At 39.0% G+C, this 25,304-nt stretch overlaps 1 protein-coding gene across 3 annotated transcripts in view; it reads right to left on the bottom strand.

Moving 5' to 3' along the window:
* Positions 1–25,304, bottom strand: part of CRYBG3 (crystallin beta-gamma domain containing 3) — an 89,740-nt gene that overhangs the window by 19,092 nt on the left and 45,344 nt on the right. For all 3 annotated transcript variants that reach the window (XR_009965853.1, XM_062624009.1, XM_062624008.1), the window contains exons 5-15: positions 24,788–24,835; positions 24,483–24,598; positions 23,294–23,441; positions 16,669–16,808; positions 15,237–15,351; positions 14,230–14,265; positions 13,030–13,163; positions 10,779–10,902; positions 5,482–5,624; positions 4,097–4,223; positions 3,079–3,111 (exon numbers count right to left, since the gene is read on the bottom strand). Coding sequence is in view for 2 of the 3 variants with exons in the window: in XM_062624009.1 (XP_062479993.1) it covers positions 3,079–3,111; positions 4,097–4,223; positions 5,482–5,624; positions 10,779–10,902; positions 13,030–13,163; positions 14,230–14,265; positions 15,237–15,351; positions 16,669–16,808; positions 23,294–23,441; positions 24,483–24,598; positions 24,788–24,835 (1,164 nt within the window). In the remaining variant the exon portion in view is untranslated. The remainder of the gene's footprint in view (positions 1–3,078; positions 3,112–4,096; positions 4,224–5,481; positions 5,625–10,778; positions 10,903–13,029; positions 13,164–14,229; positions 14,266–15,236; positions 15,352–16,668; positions 16,809–23,293; positions 23,442–24,482; positions 24,599–24,787; positions 24,836–25,304) is intronic.

Raw genomic sequence — 25,304 nt, 5'->3', positions numbered from 1 at the left:
GCCCCAAATTGGCCTAGCTTCCTGCCAAAGAAATCAAACGCCTTCGCCAGTACAGAGAAAGAAGGCCAAACACAAATATCGGCAAATGGTTTTATGGAAAAGCTCAGTCTGAGTTTTTAAAAGAAATAAACATGTTTCCTGTTAGAAAGAACAAGAAAGGCTTAGCCTGGCCTCGCTTGCTGTAACTGCAATTTAGAGAGCACAAATCAGCTACAATATAATGAATAAAGTCTGGGTTTTCTGTAAATATAACTGCACTGCCAGGTCAGAAAGCAGCTATTTAAGCTCTAATTACATAGTGTTTTCTGCCCACTTACCTCAAAACTCTATAAAGGTGTGTGTGTGTACATATGCACACACGCATACCGTCTGTCTTCACAGGCCATGCGCTATGCAAGGCTTTTAAAAAGATCTGTAACTCATTTTTATACAGAATATGTATAATTGTGAATGATGGTCTTACTTTCACAAAAGCTGGGGTGAAGCTCTGATTCCTCAGTGAAAACACTGCATCGTAAAAACATTTACATTGGAGAAAGGCACTTGAGATGTATTCCAACTGTAAACCTAACAATGCTGAGTCTATACCTAAACCATGTCCCTAAGCACCATGTTTACACATTTCCTAAACACGTCCAGGGAATTAGTCTCAAACTGCAGCTATCTCCACTTTGTCAGGATTTTACATTACCATATGAGGTTTTGCTTCCTAAAAAGTCAATGGACAGCATGTTAAATACAAATGCAACTTATCACAGCAATTACCCCTGCTTCCTGAATTATCTGTACAAGTCAGCTGCTATTGAAAGAGGCTTTGTTCTTACTGAGCAAAACCAAGTTTTACTTTGAATAAATAAAATGAATGGCTTTGTAGAATTGGCGATTTCAGGCATTCTTACATTGTACGTACTTTGTTTATGTGGCAGGAGGAAAAGGTCAGGGGAGTTACCAAGAGATTTAAGAGAATTCTTAAAGAGAAGTGCAAAAAGACATGATCTTGTAGACAGCGACAACAGTTCCCTTAGCTCACAACTATGTTTATTAAAGGTGGGAAAAGGTATATCCTTCAAAATAACTACTATGTGGCTTATACAAACGTCAAGCATTCGGATGCTTAAGGATTTGCCAGATCATACACACCCTGATTTGAATTTCCAACCTAAGAGACTTTTATTTTACTCTGAATGGAGAACTCTTCATATTTAGCCAAAAGACTGCCCTTTACTCATCCTATGCTATTAAATGTTTTCCCATTAAAACTTATTCAAAATAACTCCCCTCCTAAAAGAACTGTAGCAATACCAATGATGTTCCTCCTTCCCTAGCTTTGGGAGAAGCCTGGGAAAACCAGGATTGTGATAAATCAGAACAGTATTCTTTCCACATGGTGTTAAGACACAAAAGACAAAACACTATCTAGTACATGTCAGTATTTAAAGGTGATTGTGCATATACACAGGGTTGGCTTTTTGTGTCTTACACATTACTGGAAATAAAGATTGTAAAGCACAGTTTACTGAAACTTCAAAGGTTTGAATTTATCTTAAAGGTCTGCAAAACTGGACTAAAGCACTCAAAGAACAGTTTTTGGAAGATCCCCCCAAAAATAGAATCCTTGAAGATGGGAGAGAAAAATCTCTCCAACTGTTTGGATCCCACCAGCCTCCTCTGAGTCGCTTACTTTATGTGGTATCATTTACCAAGGCCTTACTGGGGACGTACTTGCAAGTCTTTGGATTTGGCCACAAACTGCCATATGAATAGGTCGGGCAGGAAGTAAGTGTTTAAGACTAAAATAATACCCCAATTATGCCTTCAGACAGGAAACGTTTCCTGTAGTCCTGGGTTAATCATAAAATTGTAGAACTAGAATACTTGAAGAAAAAAGCAGGGTGTGGTCCACCTGCTAAGTAACACAATGCATGTATTTCCCATGCACTTACAGCTATTATACCTATCCAAGCAAGAAAGAGCAAAAACTGCGTTCAGATGGCAAAACACTTAAGTTTTCTGTGAGATATCACTGAGCTCTAAAGTCTCTTTTGCCTGAAATGTCCTGTTTCTTGAAAAGAAGTTGTTCAAATTTGCTTAATCAAAAGCATGTCATAGAGTAATATAAGCACAGATCATCACTCAGGCTAGCAGCACACTCCAGGACAGAAAAAGAGAAACCAAACAACTAAAGCAGGAATGGAGGAGAGCTCTGTTGTAACAGAATGTTGCAGGAGACACAGACCACACTTGGTGATGAGCACAAACACTTAGAGCAGGTTTTTGTTTCAGAAAGGCATCACAAAGGTACATTACTGGAATCTAACTTTGTAAGGTAAGGACCAAAAGTGTAAAACCTCCAACTAACTTGTTCTTGAGACTAAAAGTGAATTACAGAGACTGCTTTCTTTTTGTAAGTTGTCACCAAAGTACGCACAACTTGCAGGGAAATTGTCAGAACCTATCCTAAAAGAGATTTATCACAGATTGATTATAACCAGGATGGGTTCAATTAAGGTTACATGCTACTGTGAGGAGAAAGGAAGCATGGAGTAAGTGGTGCTTATTCCTTAAGGAGTAGCTATACATACTTGAGAGACTATGAGAAGCAGAGCGACCAGCAAATGAGACTAAAACCCACAACTTCCCCTGTTGATCCATATACAGGTATGAAGAGTGCAGTTCAATTTTCTGCAGTTTATACTTTCTACTTCACTTCATACATGAACAAGACAGTGACAAGCAGATACAGTGCAAAATAAGGGAAAGAAAATATGCCACAGAGAAGGATAAATGCATGTGATAGTGAGTTACCAGGAAAAGGAAGGAAAGAATAAAAAGCTAGAGACCCATCCAAAGTCACTCAAAACCTACTGAACTGCTTGTATTTTTGAGGACATAATACTAAAGAACATTAGCAAACTTCACTGTTATACATCTACCCATTTCCTCCATCAGTGGTCTGCTGTATGGAAATGGTAATACTAAGATACCATTTGAAGTAATGAAGCAAGACATTCAAGATTACCTGTATTTAATTATTAACTATAGTTTAGTACTAGAGACTATTATATAACGTCAACATACCAAATGTGGAGGCTCATTCATTCCAAGAGGTTCCTGCAATAAATATATACACACACATATAAATAAATTAAATTCATTGCAATTAATTTCCTAGAAGCCAAGTCAAGTTCCTGAAATTTGTTAATTACCAATTCAAGTACAGAGAAAAATACTTCCCAGGCTCTCAGCACAATTCTCTTCCCTGGCCTTGGCCATCAGCTGCCTGTAAGCTCATGACTACCTGCCAGACTGTTCAGTGACATTCACACAAAGGAAGTTGCATCAGCATTGATCAGTTCACATGAGGTGGATTAGAGTCCATGTAAATATCTCTGCATTTATTTTTGAGTCTATTTCTTGAAAAAAAGACAGAATAAAAAACAACAGAAGACTGACAACTTTTTCAACATGTGCTCTTCAAAATAAGGTTAAATGTTCCTTTCCTATTTTCAGTGTAGTTGTATCACTTACTACATACTTATTATTGAGAACTGCCTTTGTTCTGCATCAGGGTTTTGAAGTTTTGGCACTATTTGGGCAAGTTGTACTACCTTAGATTTAATAATGGATTAAAAAGATCTCCTGCCTTTATTTCCTATATGCATCGCAAAGATTCTAGCATAAATACTGAAAAGAAGAAGTCAGACTTCTACTATACAACAACATGTGGGTCAGGTAAGTTTTCAAGTATTTTTATATCCATTGATAGTGGACATAAAGGCATTATAAATTACTATGTTTTAAGGCAAATGAAGTCTTTCAGGCCATGCTGTTCTTTCCATGACTGAAGTCTGACAAAGGGAAGTTCTTCTTACGAAGTTTCCCTGATAATTCTTCTCAACAGATAGAAAGATCCGGAGTGTCCATTTCAGTCTCCATCCTGAACAGACACTTTATGTCATTTACATATAAACTGTTTCCAAGTAAACAGACAAACTGATTAAACAGCCCAGGCCACATTATAACATTACTGTACACTCTGAGCTCCAAAGGTCTTGCTTCTTTTAAGTTTCCCCCTTAACAAGTTCCAGTAACTCACCAACTTAACAGGTCGAATCGACATGATGATTTTACTAGATGCTCCCCAGTCAAAGAAACATTTGTATTTTCCTTTCTCCAACACATATTGTTCTCCACAGAAGTATTTCTGCTGATATGCAACCCACCTGGAGAATGAGACAAAAATTAAACTGAAAACATCACATTTTTCTATATAGTTTGATGAAACTACTAACAAGTTAAATGGAACAATTTTCTTTGGAGTTTCCTTGGCAAGCCCATCTGACAGACAATGCAATACTAGACCCAAAGAGAAGCATGTAACTATCACACACTTATTTTCTACTTTTACTTTGGAAACACTACTTTGACAAACATAGTTACTGGCTGGGCTTAAACCATGACACCCACTATTGCTACTTGTCCTAGAGTTTCAATATTTTATAGTGCCACTTAACGGTTGCTTATCCCTATAATCATCATCATCAGGGTAGGTATGACAATCTTAATACTGCACTTTTAACATTACTATTAAAGTCTGGAATTTCCACCCATGATTCTACAGTGCTCTTTTCCCATAATGTATTTTATGTTTTAGCGCTTGATACCATTCTGTACCACTTCCTTGCCTATAATAGCCTACTCCATCCTTCCTGAAGAGTTTGTAGCTCCTCTGCTTATCCTTCCTGTGAATTTCTGCAGAATCTGCTCTATCAGAGCTGTTATTTCATTCCAAGCATTCCAGTTCCCCATTCTAATTTTTAGGCTTCTAGCTCTTCTAAGTTTTGCCCTTGCCCCACCAGTTAGTACTGCCTATCTCTGTCAACAGACACTGCAGGTGGTATAATTTATCTCCCTTATTTATTGCAATTGTGGTGTTTATTTTCCTCCTGGACTTCACATAGGCATACAACAAGTTAGCCAAGTCCACCCCGCAGGCTGTATCATCTTGAATCAGGTACTCTACCACATGTGTTAGTTCAATCCCCTGCTTTAAGTTTAAATAGTTCTCTAAAAAGTATTTTATTTTTAGTGCCAGCAGCTTGACTTTACTACAGATAAGGCATAACTCATCCTTTAAGTATATATCCCAAAAGGTATCCCAGTTCTTAACATACCTAAAATCCCTTTTCTGTATTACTACCAAAACTCCTCTATCATGAAACTACAGTCTGTGAGACCACTGAAGGGACATCACAACCTTTCTGTAGTAACAAGAATGCCTGGATCCAAATGAAGGTGTAGGCATGAGACTTAGACAAAACCTAAGATTATTATTGTTTTCTTCCATTCACCAAGGAAACGGAAAGAAACATTGCTCTCCCCTTGATGTTACCACCTGCATGTGAAACGTATTTCTGAACCCAAACACAACTGTGCACAAAAATACTTAATAGCTCAATCCATATATTTGAGCAGACTTACACTCCACTTCTCACAAGAATCGATCTCGTCTCTGAACCAAATCCAGCCTTCTCCAAATCAGGGATTTCTTCATTGACGATATCTAATGCTTTCCCATCTTCATCATCGGACTGAAAAAGTGCCACTGATGACTCTATGAAATCCTAAGAGGCAGAACAGCAGTTAAAAGACAGGCTGTCATAGCTCAGTGACACTTCACAACACAAAACATTTTGGGAAAGAGTTGCTGCCTGAAAGACAGCATTCTATAAAGCAGCGAGGGGACTTAGGTCCCTTGGGGGGATCTTTAGGGGATATTTTGTCATTGAAGTGCCTAGCTGGAAGCCTGATATGGCCTTCAGTGATTTCCACTGAAAGAAGAACCTACTGCTCATGAGCACCACCCTTTCCTCTACAAGGATGACTGAGAGTGCAATGATGCCTGTGTGAGAAAGAGAAGACTCAGGGTTGGGGATTTAGCATTGATCTTCAACAGCTTCACAAATGACCACTCTAAGCATCACTATGACTACAGTCTTTTACTTTAAGCTCTCCTTCCTCATCCTTTCCAGCAACAAGGCAACAAACATGAAGAGGAAAGACTGGGAAAGATCACCTTTCCAGCACAAGAGGTTTGTAGTTTCTGGATACATCCAGATTAATCACTACAGCTATAAAATAAATCCCACATGACACTGTCACGTTCTCTTTTATATACTCATGTGACACTGCTTTATACTTTCAGCTTGCATAGCTACTTGATCAGGTTACTTGCACAGCTCCGGCTTATTTGAGTTTGGGTTTCAAATCTCCAGCTTTCCAACTACCTAGCAATTTTAGGCACAAAGTTCAGTCACTGCTTGGGAGAACAGAACACAGCAATTCATTCACTTTATTCCTTTAACTTCGACCAAAAAGCACGAACCCAAATCAAATACTCAGCAATGTTGTAGGAAGTTGAAAATAAATAGGTCTTGCAAGCAAGAGAAAAGGATTAAGCAAATAAAGGAACTGACACAGATTCACAGATGTATGAGGACACCATCATGGGAATCATTACACTAAATACTTGCTGCTGTAGCACAAGACATCAACCAGAGAGCAGTAAACTGAAGGCTACACTGAGAAAGCAAAGACTTACAACTGCGTGTGCGTACTCTGTGTGTGTGTACAACGATCAAAAAACACTTAGAAATTAAGACTCTGCCAAGCATGCTGCCAGATTCATTTGATTCAGTTCAAACAAGCTCTTTAGAGGATACTTTGCCTTTGTACAGCATTCAATCACAATTAATAACGAAAACCTATTTTAGAATGAACACTTGATGTGGCTCAACTTCTCTGCATTGCTTACAAGACAGTAAAGAGTGACAGAACAAATTCCTTGGTAAACCTGGTCTTCCTGCTACATTGACCATCTCCTCCTTTCATTTACTTCAAAAGATGCAACTACTTCATGTATACACTAGAAATTCAAGTGACAGCTCAGGCAGAACCATCATGAACCACTGCAGCTTCAGGCTACTTTTTAGATACAAAAAGGAGGAGAGGAGGAGTAGGGAAGAAAGAAAACCAGCTACTCTTAAGCCATAAAGCAAGGGACTTTATAAAGAGTTCCTGAAAAGCCATTTAGATCAAATCTACACATAATTTCTTTGACTAAATTTAAAATACTGAAATAAACCCACAATTGTAATTACATTTAATACATGTTTCAAATTCAGCCATCATTTATTCTCCCTAAATTTTCTCTTACAACAAGCAATAGGAGAAAAACTTAAAAATAGACTTTCAGAGCAAGGCAATTCATTTTACACTTGGAAACATCAGTGGGAAAGCTCCAAAGGCATTCTGCTCTGCTCCACTGAAAGAAACTCAAATGTCGCTCTTTCCCTGATAACGACAGCCACAGGCAAACCCCAGCCTCTCACAGATTCTCTCATGTGACAGTGCAGAAGAGAAGCAAATGCAACTGCCCCCAAAACAGCACAGACTGCTGTCTGCCATCAGGAACAAGCCCTGCATTTGACTCCAGCATGTCCAATATAGATACAGATAGCAGAGTTGGAAGTACTTTGGAGAAAACAATTCTGCAAATACTTTCCATCTCTGCTTTCAAAACACTCCTCAAATCACCACATTAGAGATTGTAAAGACATTGAAGTGCTGGAGTGCATCCAAAGAAGAGCAACAAAGTCAGTGGAAGGGTCCAGAACACAAGTCTTAAGAGATGCAACTGAGGGAACTGGAGTTGCTTAGTCTGGAGAAGAGGAGGCTCAGGGGGGACCTTATCGCTCTCTGCAACTGCCTGACAGGAGGTTGTAGCAAAGGGTTTATCTTCTCCCAAGTAACAAGCAATAGGACAGGAAGAAATGGCCTCAGGTTGTGCCAGGGGAGGTTTAGACTGGATATTAGGAAAAATTTCTTCACTGAAAGGGTTGTCAAGCATTGGAACAGGCTGGCCAAGGGAAGTGGTGGAGTCACCACCACTGAAGGTATTTTAAAAGATATGTAGATGTGGTGCTTCGGGACATGGTTTAGTGGTGGACTTGGCAGTGTCAGGTTTACAGTTGGGATTATCTTAAAGGTCTTTTCCAACCTAGATGATTCTGTGACCGTTCACAGCAGAAATATTGAACACAGACAAAAACTGAAAGCTCCTGCAGTATGCCTCCATGTGTCTACACCTTCACCAGTGGATGGGAAGGGAAGCCTTGCAACAATCCCCTCTGTTGTGTGTGATGTCTAACCTTTCTGATTCATCAAGAAATTATATTCATGCTCAACTGCAGCCACTGGCATGTGCACAGAAACATGGGTTGGATTTTCCTAGCACTGACAAGGCTCTGGTGGAACCTGTCATGTTGAACATGGTGGCGCAGAAACATCTGAATAGCTTTGCATAGTACTAAGCCACATTAACAGAGCTGGTACTGACACAGGCTAATGAGGCACATCGTAGCCAGCCTGGCTCTCTGCAGAGCCATTTACATACTTCTGTACCACACTCCCTGCTTTGGGAGCACAGCAGAGAGACATTTGATCCGACTCTGCCTAGAGCTGACTCAGGTACACAGGCTCATTACTTTCAGCTTCATGCCATGTAAGCCAGGCTAAATTGCTTTCAGGTCTGGGCTGGCCTTAAAGCCAACACAGTCAAGGTCATGTGGTGTCATGCCTGAGAAAGAAAGAAAAAAGCCTAGCTAGATATGCCCCCATATGACAGCACACCAGCGAGTACCTATAAAGACCCAGCCCCATTCCTTACCTGAGCTGACCATGAATAATGCAACTTGGCCACATTCCCCCAAATCCTTACTCTTCTATAGAAAGTCTTGAGTTCATCTGATTAAAACAGAAGTTCTAGGGAAGAACAATAAAGATCTGATACCTGGGAACACCTCTGTGCAGTCTGAGACCATCACAATCTTTACTGCATTTCTCCTGACAGAATTTGAGGTACTGTACACTACATCCCTAGCAGTGTTCCAGGCCAGGCTGGAGTGAGCCTTGGGTGACATGGTCTATGGTTGCCATCCGATCCCATGGCAGGGGTGTTGGAACTGGATGATCTTAAGGTCCTTTCCAACCCTGACCATTTTGTGACTCTATGATCTGCTGTGCACTGAGGGGCCTTAAAGCACACAGCGCTAGCTTTGGATTTCTGGCCAGATCCTCTTGAAAACAAGAGTTTGTTACTAAAGTATTTTTAATATCCTGACCTTAAGTATCATATACAAAGTCACTAAGGGAGCATATGGCAAGCCTGAACACTGACCTATGTACTGCATGTCAGCGAGGCAGTCAATCTGTTGGTCAAGCCGAACAGCAAAATGCCAGCGCCATTAGTAATTTTACTGGCAAACAGCTCATTATCTTTAGTTATGGTACAGTTCAAGGAGAACTATTACTTAGACTGTTATTATCAATAATATTGATATTAACATATTGATGTATATTTATATGCCGATTTAAATGACACATGATGATATACACGTGTGAATGATACATGGTTTTAGAATGTTAATGACTTGAGATTCTTGACTGTTCTAGGCACAAGTCAAATGCATGCATAGGTCACCCTACTAGGCTGGTACACAATTCTAAGCTTCTAATTATGTCCTCCGCCAAGAGAAAGACCTAAAAAGATCAATTTCAGTTGTCCAAGTATCCTATGTATAGCTTGAAAAGAAAAAGTAAGATTACTCAAGAACTTAACAGGATTCTGCACATTTAAAATGAGGAGTTACAGAAAACTTGTGCCAGTTTCTCCCAGGAACTCAAAAATAAATTATTTAGGGAAGGACATTTTTCCTCCACTCAGTTTATTCTATCTTCATTTTAAGTTACATGATAGATTTTGATTATGAATACAGCTTTCACTAGGTGCCTTTCACAAAAATCAAAACGGTAAATTGTGAATTTAAGCATGGCCTTTCTGCATTCACAGTAAATCCCCCCCCTCCAGCCTTTTTTCATAATGATTGTTGAGACAGTAAGTTTGCTCTAAACGCCTGTCTTCAAACTTCACGAAATTCCTGGCTCGGGAATATCACATCTGCTCAGATGAAGAGATGAGTAATTTGAGTGTAAAAGACTGAATAATCTCAGAGTGAATATAAATATCAGCTGTATTTAAAGCTCTCAGAGGTTCAATTAGAATGAACCCCACCCCCCAAATCCCCAAACAAACAAGAAAAACCCAAAAAAAGGAAATTATAAAGAAGTTCTAATCAATGTTTCACCATCACTGTAAAAATCTAACTTTGTTTCCTATACTGGACTCCGATACAGTTTTTATTATTTCATCTTTGTCCCCACTAAGCACATTTGAGTAGCAGGGATTTTGTCACCATGATTATTTTTGCTGCCAAAATTTCCTGGCACAAAAATCACAGAGACAGAGTAATGCTGTTCTAAGGCTTGCAACAGCTGCTGTGTTGAAAAGCTATTTTTATTTTAATAAGGAGCTATACTGTACACTTCTGCACATTCAACTTTTAATTAAATTCTGTTCTAGAGATACAAATACCTTGAAGGGCAGAAGTGAGATACCTGGCAAATCTGGCAGGTAGACAAGGAACTCTGCATGATACCTTCTTTGTATGAACTTTATAAAGGCTATTTAGAACCTGCTTCTGCTTTGCAATGTACACAGCGCAGTCCAGATTTCATGAAGTAGGAAAAGAATGAGAATGAACTTGGGCAAAAGACAGAACAACTTAAACCCAAGACAGCCATACCATATACAAAGAATAACCATCCTCTTTATGTGTAGAATGGTGCAGAATTTGTGTGAAATTCATGGAAGTACTTACAGCCTGAAGGAACCGGAAAGACAGGATACTGTCAGTTCCCCCCCATGAGTGTCTGTCTTCATAATTTCCCTCCTCCAGCAAGTACTGATGGCCTTTGTAACGCTCCTTATCATAGGCAACCCATCTACAGCAAGCCACACAACAAAAGAAAGAGAAATAACTAAAAGAAAAACAACTGCACACATGGTTTTCTGTAACAAAGGGGAAGAGAACATCCTAAGAACACTGAAATGGGTATCACAGACTCAGCAAACAAAGCAATGCTTGTCTGAAATCACAACAGCACCCATTAAGTGTTCATCGTGGATCAAAATCCCACCATGTGATTCTTTCTCCTACAACAGTTTATTTGTACAATGCTTCCCCATGTACCTCCTCTTGGTCAGCCCAGTATTTGCTGCACAGAGGCTGGCCAAAACACTGTAAGCCATCAAATATTTATGATAAAAACCAAACAGATCCCTTCAGTGTATTAATAAATGGTGAGATTCTACCCTTGCTGGAGCTGGCAACAAAATTAATGGTTTCAACAGAAAAAAATGTCATGTGCTAATATTGTTTCTCATTCTAATCTAAACATATATATATATATGAGTATAAAAGTGAACTGAACATACACAATATATTGTGCATGGAATATGTTTTAGCACTGAGGGAACAAAAGTTTATAAAGTATTTTGATCAAGCAGACAAGGCTCAATGAAAAGAAGATACTTCCACATCACCTTTGAAAACTATTTTGAAAAAGTGGTTCTCCCTCTTTTCTTTCTTGTAAGCATTTCTTTCATTAAAGTTCCCTTGTAAGTATTAGAACTGCCGTACAAATTCTGCTGGCACTGGAATTTGGCAGGCAGGGATTGCTTTACTTTTAGTACCATTTGGTTTACATTAATTCAGCTGTTTAAGTTACCGCAGTATTGAAAACAAAGCTGCCACAACAGACAGAAGGATGAGTTTTAATAATCTGAGGCTTCCCAGATAGCAAATACATCATGTATTTATGAATAGATTATCTGAACATCCACAGTTAAATTTAGTTTGAATTTAGTGCTTGTAAGATTCTGACAACAGCCTGAAAGGATGTACGTTATCCAACCCTTATATTGAAATCCCCCAAGTAAAAAGATTCTGAAAACTATTCTGATGCTAAGCTGTTTGGCAGCAGCAAGCATCCTGCACACTTCAAGGAGTCCTACCCTTCTGAGTCTCGGGAAAAGCTGAAAGAACAATGTGTGGGGTTGGTAGCTTGCTAGAATAGCTGGCAGTAGTTGGCTCTGAGTCTACCTTGTGACCAGATGGTGTTGCGCAGCCCTTTTTGTGCGTGTGTGTGCTGCAGGGCAACACAGAATCAATCTCAGGCCTCAACACAGGAAAATAAGGGTAGATTCTTAATTCCAGATAACACACAACAACAGGTGGCAAAGGAAAACCATTAAGACAATAAAACAGTTTATAGACTTCAGAGGCATTAAAACGTCAAATTGAAGAGTGACCACACCTACCCAAGGTCCTTTTGGCAGATTAAGTACAGACTATCAGAAGTATAAAGCAATATAAATTAAAGGTCTGTGGGAATACTGTCATTAAGGAACAAAGTGGCCTAATTTATCAGCATCCAAACAGTAAACACTGACTTCACACCTTACACATTTAGTTTTATCTTCCTATATTCCCTTAGCTAGATAAACCATATCTACATCTGTAGTCTTTGCGGCTCTCTGAACTAACCCCATCTGAATGGCATCTTGGTGCTCAGGCTGAGGTCCCCAGCACTGCAGGTGGCCAATGAGAAAGGTGTCCAAAGACCAATACTGGTACAGTGTCATACTACCCTATGCATCAAATTTGCAGCCCCAATGTCTCTGGACCTTTTGGCTTTCCGGCTCCCTGACCCCTAACGTTAACAGCACCATGGAACTGAGGCTCACTTCTCCAGCACCATGGGTGTCCCACGTGAGAAAGGTGTGCAAGGAGCAATGCTGGTGCAGTGCCGTACTCAGCATGCATTTTACAGCCCCAATATCTCTGGACTTGTAGGCTTTGTGGCTCTCTGAACCCTAAACCTAATCTTTATGATACCGTAATACTGAGGCTGTGGAGAAGGGTTTTTATCCAAGGCTGATAACAAAAGAAAAATACATTCTTTTAGAAATATTTTACTAGTGATTTTAATCATCACTTTGCATTTCTTGGCATTTAATTATGATTTCCCACTTGAAAGTAAGTCAATATAAAAGTGAAATATACTTACACTCCGCCAATTACACGTATTGATCCAATTTCCTTAAATTCCTCTTCGTTACCAAACAGAGCAGGGACAGAACTGATGTTTTCTGAAAACTCTTTGGACCATCCTCCAAAGTGGGTTTTCTCATATATTATTATCTAGAAAACATGATATCGACAATGCCTTGAGTATGCCCTGAACAGTAATTTGAAGTTTAGGTGCGTGCACTGATACAGGGTGTGGAAGACATCTTTTTCCCCCACTTCCAACAAGCCATCCCTATGAAGAAAATTCAGGGTTGCATTCCTCAGCCCTTTTCATTCTTGAGTGCCCTAGAAGCTGAAAGACACTATTTGGATTTAGATAGGCCTGTCAGGCTATTTGCAGACATTTCCACAGAAGGATACTTATCCACACAATTCTACATACATAAATGTACTCTGCAGCTATACGGCTGTAATTTATCCTGTAATCCTCTGCCTGGACAGCGTTTATTAGCCTTCAGTGAATCCTACACAGTCACAGCTAGACACGCAGAGCTCAATCCTTCAAAAGCAGACAGGAGGTCTTTCTCTGTACTTTGCTGAAATTATTTTGGTGACTGTAGTTAACACCTTCGTAAGGTTGCTCATCTGCTGAGCACACATAGCAGGTATTAACAGTATTAATATTTATTGCAGTATTTATTAGAAAAATGCCTCTGTCTTGCATGTATTTGTATCATTAAAAGTTACCTAAAGCACTAGTATTCTTGTGAGACCAAGAAAAAGAAGGGAAAAGGAGCAGTAACTCTGGATTAGCTTTCTGCTGCTCAAATCACAAAAGGATCATGGTCCCTCTCATAACTCTTGTATTGGGACTGGGTATAGGAAGGAAGGGTCCTATTCCTGCACCTTCCTGTCCTTCCCCCTCCTTTTTTTAAATCAGGTATGTTCAATGGGAAGATCTCTCCTGATCCCCATCCATTAGTGACTGATGTATCAAGTCAGGAAAATTCACCATATTTTGTGTAAGTTTTACAATTCTTCAGCAAATTCACATTCTATTTTGTGAAAACCAGACTACTGCTACTTTTGCGACTCATAAAACACCAGTAAGAAAGCAGGCTTGACACAGCATCTGTGATTTTTAATTCAGCAGCAAACACTGAATACTTAAAATCAAACATCATATACCCAACAAAAAGAAAACAGCTTAAATAAAGGTTTTGTATTTCCAGCTTACCTTGACATTCATTGGCATTTGTACCTTTAGTCCACCCTAAAAAAGAGATGGGGGAAAGGGGGAAATAAATGCATTTATATAAAACTTGAAATTATGCTTTGACATGTATTTTATAGCACTTATAGTACTTTCACAGCACAAAGTCTTTGTAATTATACTCACCGCTTTAAGCGCTGGCTAAATGAAACACTAGCTCAAATGCACTGGTAATTCATAAAGGCCAGGGACACTACAAACCTGCCCTGAAAACAAATCAGTGCATTGACAAGCCTGCAGCGGTGCAAGCGATTTAAAAATATTCCTTTGCTGTCTTAGCAATCTAAAGCAAGTATTTACTGTTTTAAACTAATTCATATTGACCGAATTTTTAAATTAAAATTTAAAGCTTTCTTGTATATATTTCAATTTCTTAAGAACAGATGGTAGAATACTAAGAAACTATAAACACCAGAAGAGAGAGAAAATATAGGCAGACATGTTCATTTCTGTGGTCAAAGAGCAAACGTAACAAATGGATTTCCTCTGGAAATGTTAGTGAATGATGTTCTGGGAGGGAACAAGACACCTACCTCCTATGACTGACTAAAGAGACAGCTGTTCAGTCTTACTCCTTTGTAGCTTTTAAACTCTCTTTCTGTAGGCTTGCTATGTATATGATAGAATTGTTATACCCTTCCACACCTCTCCCATATTTTATTATCCCTCTCAGTTCTGTATTATTTGATTTCCACTCATCAAGAGCAGTTTCCCAGGAACACAACCTAGTTAATCAGTCATTCCCTCTGACTACATGGTTTTACTTGAGCAGACACAGAAGCCCAGCAAGCCATAGTGACTGCCATGCCAAAACAACACTGCAAATGCACCTTGGCATGAGACAAGTGTTACATGTGTAAGGATTAACCCTGAAAGGATATTAGAACCCAAGTTGTATTTCAGTCAAAACCTTCAGTGGAGCAACTATAGGAAAAGGAAGGCACACAACTCAGGAATCATGCATCCCTCACCATTTTTAAGGGACGCAGAGATTTTACATCTGCTGAAGGAATTTCAGATGGTGAATCACATTCTTCCAAGACCTTCATCTCTCCCTTGTAATTAAAGTCTGAGTAAGCAAGCCATCTACAACAAGAAGGACAAAGGACTTATTAATCTCATTAGATAAATTACAAATACAAAGACCTTATTAAAATAAGTTTCCTTTTTGTACTCATAAGAGCTAGATAATGTGTTCTAGATACTGCCAGCACATCAAAACAAAGCTATATTTAAATACATTGACAACATCAATGCTAAGAAGATCTCAAATACTTTTTCTCACTCCAAGCTAAACATAAATGAAAGACAAGAAAATTACCAATCTGGTCACCTACTTTAAGACGCCAGTTCGGTACAGTGTGAGTATACAAAACCAATGTCAGTACTAAGGATGAGACACATCAAATTTTACCTAGGATTGTCACCTTAGGAATTAAAAGGTTTCTAGCATCAATCCCACTTAGTTTTTTCAGTTATTAACATATGAGGATTTACAACAGTGCTTTGGAAAGCAGGCTATTGCAATTTTGACATTTAGATTTAAAATGCTGAGACTGTTTTAAATCAAAAAGCAAGCTGAATGTAAAAGTTGGGCACATGGTTAAGTCGACCAAATAAGGAAGGGAGGAAAAGGCACTGACCCATATAGAAAATTATTTTCTTAAAACTTAACACACAGCCACAAGCAGTTCAAAGTTATACTAAGTTCTACTGAAACTAAGAATGTTTTTAGTTCCTTCACCACCTCAAGCTTCACAAGCATTGCGAGACCGCAGAAAGGAAGGCTCGTCTCACGTGAAAAGCAAACTCAACATTCTCGTACCAGATAATGTCATTCTGAAACCATTTATGAGAAGAGGCACAGAACTCCCAAACTTCAGGAACTGTGAAGCGCTGGCCATTTACCCAGGAAACAGATCATTCTGCTCAATACAGGAAATGCTGGGTTACCAAGGGGCCTGCATCATACTGCATCACCTCTCTCCAGAAAGTCAGGATATGGCTGTAGCTTGAAAAATGCTTGGATGATGTAGTATTAATTTTCTGGTATTCAGCCATAGTGTTATAGCTATAACATGGTAAGTGACTAGGGAAACAGTATCTATTCGCCAATGAACTAAAAGCTAATTATAGCTGAGCTGCTTCTTCTATTTATAAAGCCACTCAAAGATGAAATTACAGAAAACTGTCAGCAACTAGAGTAAAAATGCTTTCAAAAATTTGGTTCCACTCCTAGGAGCCCACACAGCACAGTGCTGAAGCACAGAACCGAGAATATATAGCGTATGTTAACTGATTTGTAGCAAGATCCCCCAAATATTGTCTGTATCACCGACTTTCATCCCATGATGTTGCTCTTCTACCTGCTGCCAAAATGCTACTAAGATGTCCAGTACTCACACTCCCGATTTGACTTTTATATAAGGGTTTTTCTCAACATCCAGTTCTTCTAAATTGGCAACTGCACCCTGTATGCAGATAGGAAGTCCCTCTGTACTACCAGCTGCTAGGCAGAACTCGACCTCTGGAACGCCACAGTCCTGTGGAAAGAAATCAAAGGGTAAGTCTTACCCACACTTACAGAGCCTGCCCCATTGCAAGGGGAGAATAACCAGTAATGTTTCCTTCTTTTTTCCCATTTTCTCACCCTTCTAATTTAACTCCAGGCTTCACATGATGTACAGGTTTTAGTTTTCTTTTAAGTGAAGACTTGAACTTTTAGAAAAGCTAAGGGAAGCAAATTTGCAGCTCCCATTAACTTTCAAAGAACTGTGCATTTATGCCTGCTGGGCTACTGTCAAAAAGCTCAGTTTAAATACTCTCCAAGTAAAGGATTTGACAATATTCAATGACAGATGAACCATGCACATAATATACCAAGTTTTTTAAAGACAGTGCTTCCATAATACACATACCACATGTATGCATAACTAAAACTTCCTAGAAATGTCTACTACATTCTCACCTCCCTCCCTCGGTGCTAATTAAGTTTTGTATGCATCCAACTATGGTTTCAAGCCATATGAGTTCAATTTTCTGTCATGCTAAATAAATCTACAGGATTTTACACAAAGAAAGAAAAAGATTAGTAACAGAAAATGTTTGTTTTGTTAAGTAGACACTTCAGCAATTTTCCTGTTACTATGGAGCAACCTGTTATCTTAGCAAGGGTTTTCTACTGGCAGATACCGTGTTGGAGGACAACTTGTCGAATGCATGATTTTCCCTAGAATTTGCAGGGATTTTATTGAACTGAACTGATTTAATAAAATTTATATAAAATGCATTACCAATACTTCATTCAAACACATCATGAATCAATGAGGACCTTCTACACGGTCCTGCTTCAGCAGTGTGTTACAGAAAAGTCCTCCTGTTACAGTGAAACGCAGCTCATGTGCTTATAGTTTGCTCTGCTGTAGCTGGAGCCCTTCAGATCTCAGTGATAACTTCAAAGCACCATTCCCCTTACTCTTCCGACACACAGGCCCATTTGCATTAAGCCAAAGGGCTTGGACAACACAGAGAGACCTGCTAAATGTGTCTTGAGGAAGATGCCCCTCACATGTGCATTAGAGAAGAGGGATAAGAAGCTGTCCCTGAGGGTGCACTCAGAGAAACTCGCCGTTACTGAACCTGTTGAGGACCCAGGCACGGTCCACGATTGAGATCCTACATGGCCTGTGGCTTCTTCCAGACCTTGAAGGGCAGAACACAAGAGCTTGCAGAGAAACCCAACAACAGGGCACAGAAGCTCTTACAGTTAGAGCACCTCATCTCATGACACCACCTTCACGCTCTCCTTTTTCACACAGGTATTGGATGGAGCTTTTGAATGAGGGAGTAACATCCCACCTAGAAATACACCTCTTCCTGGTTAGCAAAGTTCTTTCAGTAATTATTTAACTGCCAGCAATAAATATGGCAATTATAATAGATGAACTTCAGGATATTACTTCACTTTCCATGAGACCTGAAGTAACACTATACTGTTTTGGCAACCCTCCCTTACGCACAACTGTGTTTCCTCTGTATTGTACCTCGCAAACAATGCACATCATTTGTTTTTAGAACAAAAACTGCAATACCAGATTCAGATGAGCAAACCCAGAAAAACAAGGAAAAAAGGCTTTCTAGTACAATGCTATTTTATGCTAAGTGATAAGGAACAACATTCCTCAATTCTAAGTATAATGCTAGACCAGTTTAAAAGAGAAAACCTCTTCATAGTTTTCACATATTTAACTGTGATTTAATAAGCTACAAAGACATGAAGTTTGTGGTTTTTTCCTAATACCTGATATGCAATATGGCTGAAACCCATGGATCCAAAATAAAGCTTGATAGAGAAAACTAGAAGTTGCACCTATGAGAATTCCACAAGTTATGACTCTAGACTCTTAATGGTTTCAGATAAATTCTGAAGCAAAGTATCTACAAGCCTAGACAAGTACCAAAATAAAGTCTCTGCCTGTGGGCTCAGACAGAATATGAGACAGAGTATGTTTAATTTTAATTCAGTAGGAGGTTGGATTTATTTCTTTTGTTTTGGTTGGTTTGTGGGTTGGGTTTCCCCCCCCTCATTTAAAGTCTGCAGAAAAGCCAGTCTGTGTTCTCAAGTCTGCCCTCCTGACTTGGAAGCTCACAAGGCAGGCTCCACCTCAAGAGATGAGGCATGTAGCAGTTTTCCAAAGGGTAGCTAAAGCACAAGCACTCATATTAAGATCTCTCCTGTTTATCATCATCTCTCTCAAGCCAGATTTTGACAGTCATGAAAAAAAATACTCGTTTTTCTGGTATTTTTATGTGCACTCGATTAAGACCACAATGTCTTTTCATGACGTGCCACACAGTAAGCTGAGGCTGTCATCAAAAGCCAGTCAAATGTATATTTTTAAAGGTAATAACATGTTTCAGCAAGAAGTACATTAAAAAAAAGTGCTTAGAAAATATAAAGTCACAAATATACATTTGGACTTAAATACTGAGTTCAATTTACATATGTTAATTCACAGACTGCAGAAAAGGTAAAATTTAGGACTTCTGTATGAGGTGAACACTATGCATCTGCAGATGTACACTTAAGTACTATGTCATTAATTTATATAATTTAAGCATGCGAGCTTTAGCTTGGTAAGTATTTGCATGTTCATATTTGTCTGAACATATTTAATAGGCATCATTACTTCCAGAGGCTTCTTTAACTCTCCTAATAAAGCCACCATCATCGGAAACCAAATGACAACCACACAAATATGATAGCGTTCAGGCTGAGAACTAGATCCTTCAGTCTGAAGCCCTTTCATTTGCAAGGCGTCAAGATTTTGACATAAGATACTCCGATGCAAAACTATTACCACAGTGTTTCAGGTCAGATCCCAAACTGGAAAGTTTTCTCCCTGTAACCACTCTGGCCCTGCCACCCCCATCACCTGCAGTCAAAACTCATATCATATTCATTATCCCACTGACACGTCAGGCAAAAAACAGAATAAAAAGCACAGCAAACAGATTAGCTATCTGGGTTCATTTCCAATGCTAATACAAAACCAGCAGATGCTCAGGTAGGTCGCAGCCTCCAGGCACCACACTCTGTCTTCCTTCACTCTGTGGTACTCTCCTCCTACCTCCCACAAAGTCATCAGCAGTGCCTGTGCTTCCCTGATGGTCTTTTGGGAGCAGAGGTGCTTACAAAAGCATGGGGAATACTTGTGCTAGCTCATAGAGAACAGAAACTTGCAAAACAGTAACACGGAGACCAGCAGAAAAGTTAAGGCTTCCTTGGAAGAGGGTTAAGATGACCCTCAAGACCTGAGTGTGAAATATTACTCTTTGGTGGCATAACATTCTTCTATTGCGAGCAAGAGCTCCATAAGAAGCAACAGACCTAAAGCCTTCAACCCTCTCAAGGTGGTCTTGGCTGTTTATCCTTCTTCTGGATCTAGGGTCACAGCCTTAACAGACTAGCAGGGCTAGATAATTTCATCAGTTAGGTCTTCTCCTTGGACCTGAAAGCTGTGCTGACAGAAATGATCAAAATAGCCTATTTACGAGGCAGCCTTTTATGTCAACACCAGGACAAAGAATGACTGCAGTATGGTTGCTTAAGCTAAATATGAAAACAATGATGACAGAAGAGTCTATTAAAAAACAAGCCTAATTACTTCTGATATCCACACAACTACTTTTTAATACAGTCTAGACATTCACCTTACTTTTGATACACAGCTTGTCCCTATGACATGTCAGCTTCTGCAGCATTTCTTTATTTTCAATCTTACTCTGTCGGTCCTCCAGCCTTTTTTACTCACCCATAATTCTTTCTTCCAGTGTTCCTGCTCTGTACCACTCTTGCTACCACCCATCACCACCAAACCACAATACAAAACACCACAGGGCTGGTAGTAAGATAAAATAATATTAAGGAAATCAATTATTACTGTCTTATAAATACCAGCTAGCAAATGATACAATCTGGGAGTCTTCCTATTGCGTCTAACAAAGTAGTCCCTGCTTGAATTAATAACCTTCCACCTAGCAAACCACACAAATGAAACACGCCCTTTATGTAACACTGTGAACACTGCCATTACAAAAGAACTTTGCTTAAGGAGAGTCCAACAGGAATCCAGTTATTCCCTGCCTAACTATCTTGCAGACAGCGATTATAAACTGCTGTTTCAGATCTCTTGTCACCTTCCAAAATAGTGGTTTACAAGATTACTCCAGAATGGAAACATCAGTAGCTCTTCTCAGCCCTTGGGAAAGTAACATTAAGCACTCTTTTTGGTCTTTTAGAATCAGGTAGAGAAAGTCATCCATTTCCATAAGACCAATACATGCATTTGCAATAGACCAGAAAACTGACTTGGCTAAACAGACTGTGCTGCAGGAGCTGCACTGAATCTGTGTGTGCAGGCAGATTTCACTAGATAGGCTCATGCTGACTTGCCTTAGTAGAGGTTCAGACTCCACTTCAAATAGGTCTTCACTTTACTAGTTGCACAGTCTGTTCCTTTGGGATCTCCCCCCCTACTTCTCCCAATTCCTTCAAAATTAAACACACATGCATACATCTAATGCATATCCACAGTATGTCAAGCCACAAGCTAACCGCAAAGCTAACAGAATCTTTGCTGTCTGTGGAGGCTTGAAGCCAAATCAGAGCATAAAGCTACTGGCAGACTGTTTCTCAGCTCACTAGCATCCACCAGTAAAAAGTAAAAATAGTATTAAATGTACCTCCTACAGTTTCTTTAGTAAACATCTGAGATTCTCTTCCTGGCACACCATTTTCTCCTCAAATACTTAGCCAATTAAATCTGCTAATTCAAGGCATCTGAGCAGCTGTTAAACAAGCACCATAAAAAGCCACTTGAAGAATTAGAAGACAAGTCAGACAGCATGGACACACAGCCAGTATGATCCAAGTAGGCAGGGGAAAAAAAGCCACAGAGCAACTCACCCTATGAAAAAGGGATTGATGGTAAAACATGGGATCCTGCAGATTGCAAGCACATGAGCTGCCTGAAAAATTCACAGCTAGTTGTCAGTTAAAAACAATGCCTATGTTTCTCACAAAAAATAGATAAGGTAGCACTTGGCAAACTACCTTCTAAAAGCAGTTCCATAGCAGCTACTAAAGTACAAGCTAAAAAAAGAGGGATGTTTTCACAAATCAAGGTTTACAGGCCAAAACCCAGCTTAGTGACTTCCACACCCACATTAGCTCCTCACAGCCCTATGGACTAACAGTAAAGTCTTCCCAGCCAACCATACCCGACTGAGGTTTAAGTTACGTGAGAAACAGTGTTGATTACTGAACTAGTGTACTGTAACAAAGCTTTCCATCTGTGTTCCATACAAATGAACCCCATACTGGAAGAAAAACAATGCTCAAACCTACTCAAGCTGTATTACAAAGGCTTTTAGCAAGCATGACAAAGCTCACCAGTGTCTTCTCTACGCAAGGGTTTTCTTTGATACCCAAGACACACCCAGTTTCCCTTGGCTTCAGACCATAGTTCCACATGTTATTATGGCATTTCTTTAATTATTTAGCTGCCTTCCACATTATTGATCAATATTCAGATTCCATACTGGTCAAATGCTTTTAATTTGTTTAGCTCAAATAAATGTTAAGTTCATTACTGATGCCTTCAGTCACCCTCTTTTGAATTTATTTATGGCTGTAAGAGAATGAAAAAGCATTTCTGTTTGACATTATGCCCCCTACTGATGACAAAAAGGCTATCTCCATTTTAAAATGACCTCTATACCAGCAGAGAACAGAGAAACCCTACTTTTTCTGAAAAACTCTTCACATTGTGATACAAATGACAATTCACTTGCAGTAAAGGACCATTACCCTGTGAATAACTGGAATGTTATGCTAAACAAGCGCACTAAGTCTTCTTAAATCACAAGATCTGGTAAATATATTCCTCATTCACTGAATAACAATGGATGCATTATAGTTAGTTTCAGGCATTTGATTCCTATCTTTTCAACAAAGTGCTTTTTAAACTTCTGGCTGTACTCAGAGCCAGATGCTGTAGGTGTACCTACCACTTGTCCACACATAAACCCTACCACTGGCACAAAGTTGTAGAGGGAGCAAGTTATTCTGGGAGGCTACACTGTACAAATGGGATTGGAAACTCAACTACTAACTTCTGGAACAGGAGCCAAACACTTCTCTGAGAAACAAAACAAAAATGAATTGATTTCATTTAAATTAATTTAACTGGACAGGTAAATATCTAAGAGGGTTTTAACTTTACTGTGTCAGGTAAAGGTGGTGGCAAATAAAGATAATCCATCTGCTCGTTATCTTCAGAAAGAAAGGGAAATTTAGCATAGCAAAATCCCTAGAATTTCTCTTGAAAGTGAAAGAGGTGATTCATAACAAATTTCATTAAGATCAGAAACACAGCATATACACATTGTCCACTGCTAGTAGCATACCAGCATGGCCAACAGAAATTATTTACATATGCAAGTATGTTATTAACGAAGTCTATACCTTTGTTACATGTTTGACTGAACCAACTGTGAGGTTTCCTCGATGATGTTTGACGCCTGGGAGATCCCAAAGGTGATCCAGCACAGCCTCTCCTTCTTCTAGTACATACTTCCGACCCTGGAACTTTGGTTTCTCATAAAAAATCCAACTGTAATAATGATATCATGAACGGAGTTGTTGCAGTTAGGTAAGACTGTTCTTATACAGCACATGTGTTGTGCTGTTCATTAATGAGCTCTTCTTATCAAGCCAACTATCACACCTTTCTTATCCTGTACCTCAGTAGTCACATTCAATTTAGATAAATATGGGGCTTGTACTTCCATGCTTTCAAAGTAAAACACACAGTTCTCCTCCAGGATGTAGCCTAACCCAACTTAAAACATTAACTGTATAAGAAAAAAAGCTAAACCACAATGTAAATAGAAAGCCTTATTTTACCAGAACAAATATATTAATTGACACATCAAAACATGTCTTGTTCAGGCAGATACTATGCAAGGCATAAAACATTTACATACAATAATGGCATTCAGTATTTCTTAGGACGTGAAGTAAATGTATGCAAAGCCAAACAAGGCTGCTTCAAAACTGTGTAAATGTGACATGCATTGTTACTATGGCTTATTATCAAAACATTCACTGTAAGCCTCACCAATTAAATTCCAATGCAACTGACATGGTCCCAGACCCAGCTTCCCAAAGCAAACAAAGACACACTTGCAAAATCTACCTTAAAGGTACTTGTATATCCTTTCACATCCACATTCCTCTAAACGCTACATTACAAACAGCAGCTGAGATTGTTCATTTTATGGTTCTTTTGCAACAGCTACTGTATAATAGAACTGAACTGTAAAAGAAACATTTTCTTTGGCATACACATGCTTCTAGCGATGATTATGGCTATACTGTCTTAGCACTTCAGGCAGGAAGTCTAAACTTACTTGTGGTTCTATTAGCAACTTTCTGTTTGAAGCTAGTTCCCAGGAGAAACAATTTACTTTTTTTTTGTACTGCAGCATTTGAAGCCTTGTTTCATGCTTTTTTTTCACTGGTATCAGTCTAATTATAAAGAAAGAAAAAGACACTCTTGCAGATCAGACATGTGTCATAAATAAATGAAAATACATGAGAAACATATACAGTCTTTCAGAAACTCTATTTAAATATGACCTGGATTTCTTACCATCCTCTAATTATCCTAAGTAATGCTCCAATGGGAAAGATCCAGGACGTGGTATCTAGCACATCAGAATGAACTTCTTGTTTACTTTTGTCGCCATAAATATCATAAATAATAATCTGAAACAACATACAATGCATACAAATGAGGGCCCATTGCAACGTGCAGCGTAGACAGTTATTTTCTGCATGGAATAAAACCTATTCAACTTTTTGCCCAAGTACATGCACCATTAAAACCCAGAAAACGTGTGACAAATTACTCCATGTATCATATTGATCTATGTGACACAAATTCTGCTTACTTACCTTTCCTGGCCTTGGATTATATTTCAGACTTGCCCTATCAATGAGGCTCTGAAATTAAAAGGACATGGAAAACAACTATTAACATCTACAACAGTAGCACAAAGCATAGACAGATTATTCTGAGTTCACTATTTCTATAAATATATGCAACTGTAGAAACAGTTGCAGAAACATCAGAGCAGAAACAAGAGACTTGTTTCACTGTCATTCAGAGTTGATGTAAAAGAATCAAACAATAAGCAGAAAGTGTAAGTGCTAGAAAGGAAGAACTATTGTAAAAGTTATAACTTCTGGAAACGCATTACCATTTCTCAGCAAACAATAAACTGCGTATCTTAACAGTGGCAAAACCAAAAGAGACCTCTAACACAGGCTGAAATATTCTCAACATCATGGAAAGACTTTCTTCAGTTACGCAATTTGTCTATGTGGCATTTTCAGTTTCTAAATACTGAAAGAACTGTTGCCATACCCTCATTTGCCATTGCTTTAAATAAGCTATAACTAAATAACTAAA

The sequence above is a fragment of the Pezoporus occidentalis genome, unplaced genomic scaffold (assembly GCF_034315485.1).
Source record: "Pezoporus occidentalis ecotype Australia unplaced genomic scaffold, CSIRO_AGI_Poc_V1 ctg26, whole genome shotgun sequence".
NCBI classification, from domain to species: Eukaryota; Metazoa; Chordata; class Aves; order Psittaciformes; family Psittacidae; genus Pezoporus; species Pezoporus occidentalis.
The sequence above is the reverse complement of the archived record's forward strand: the minus strand, read 5'-3'. Positions and strand labels throughout refer to the sequence as shown.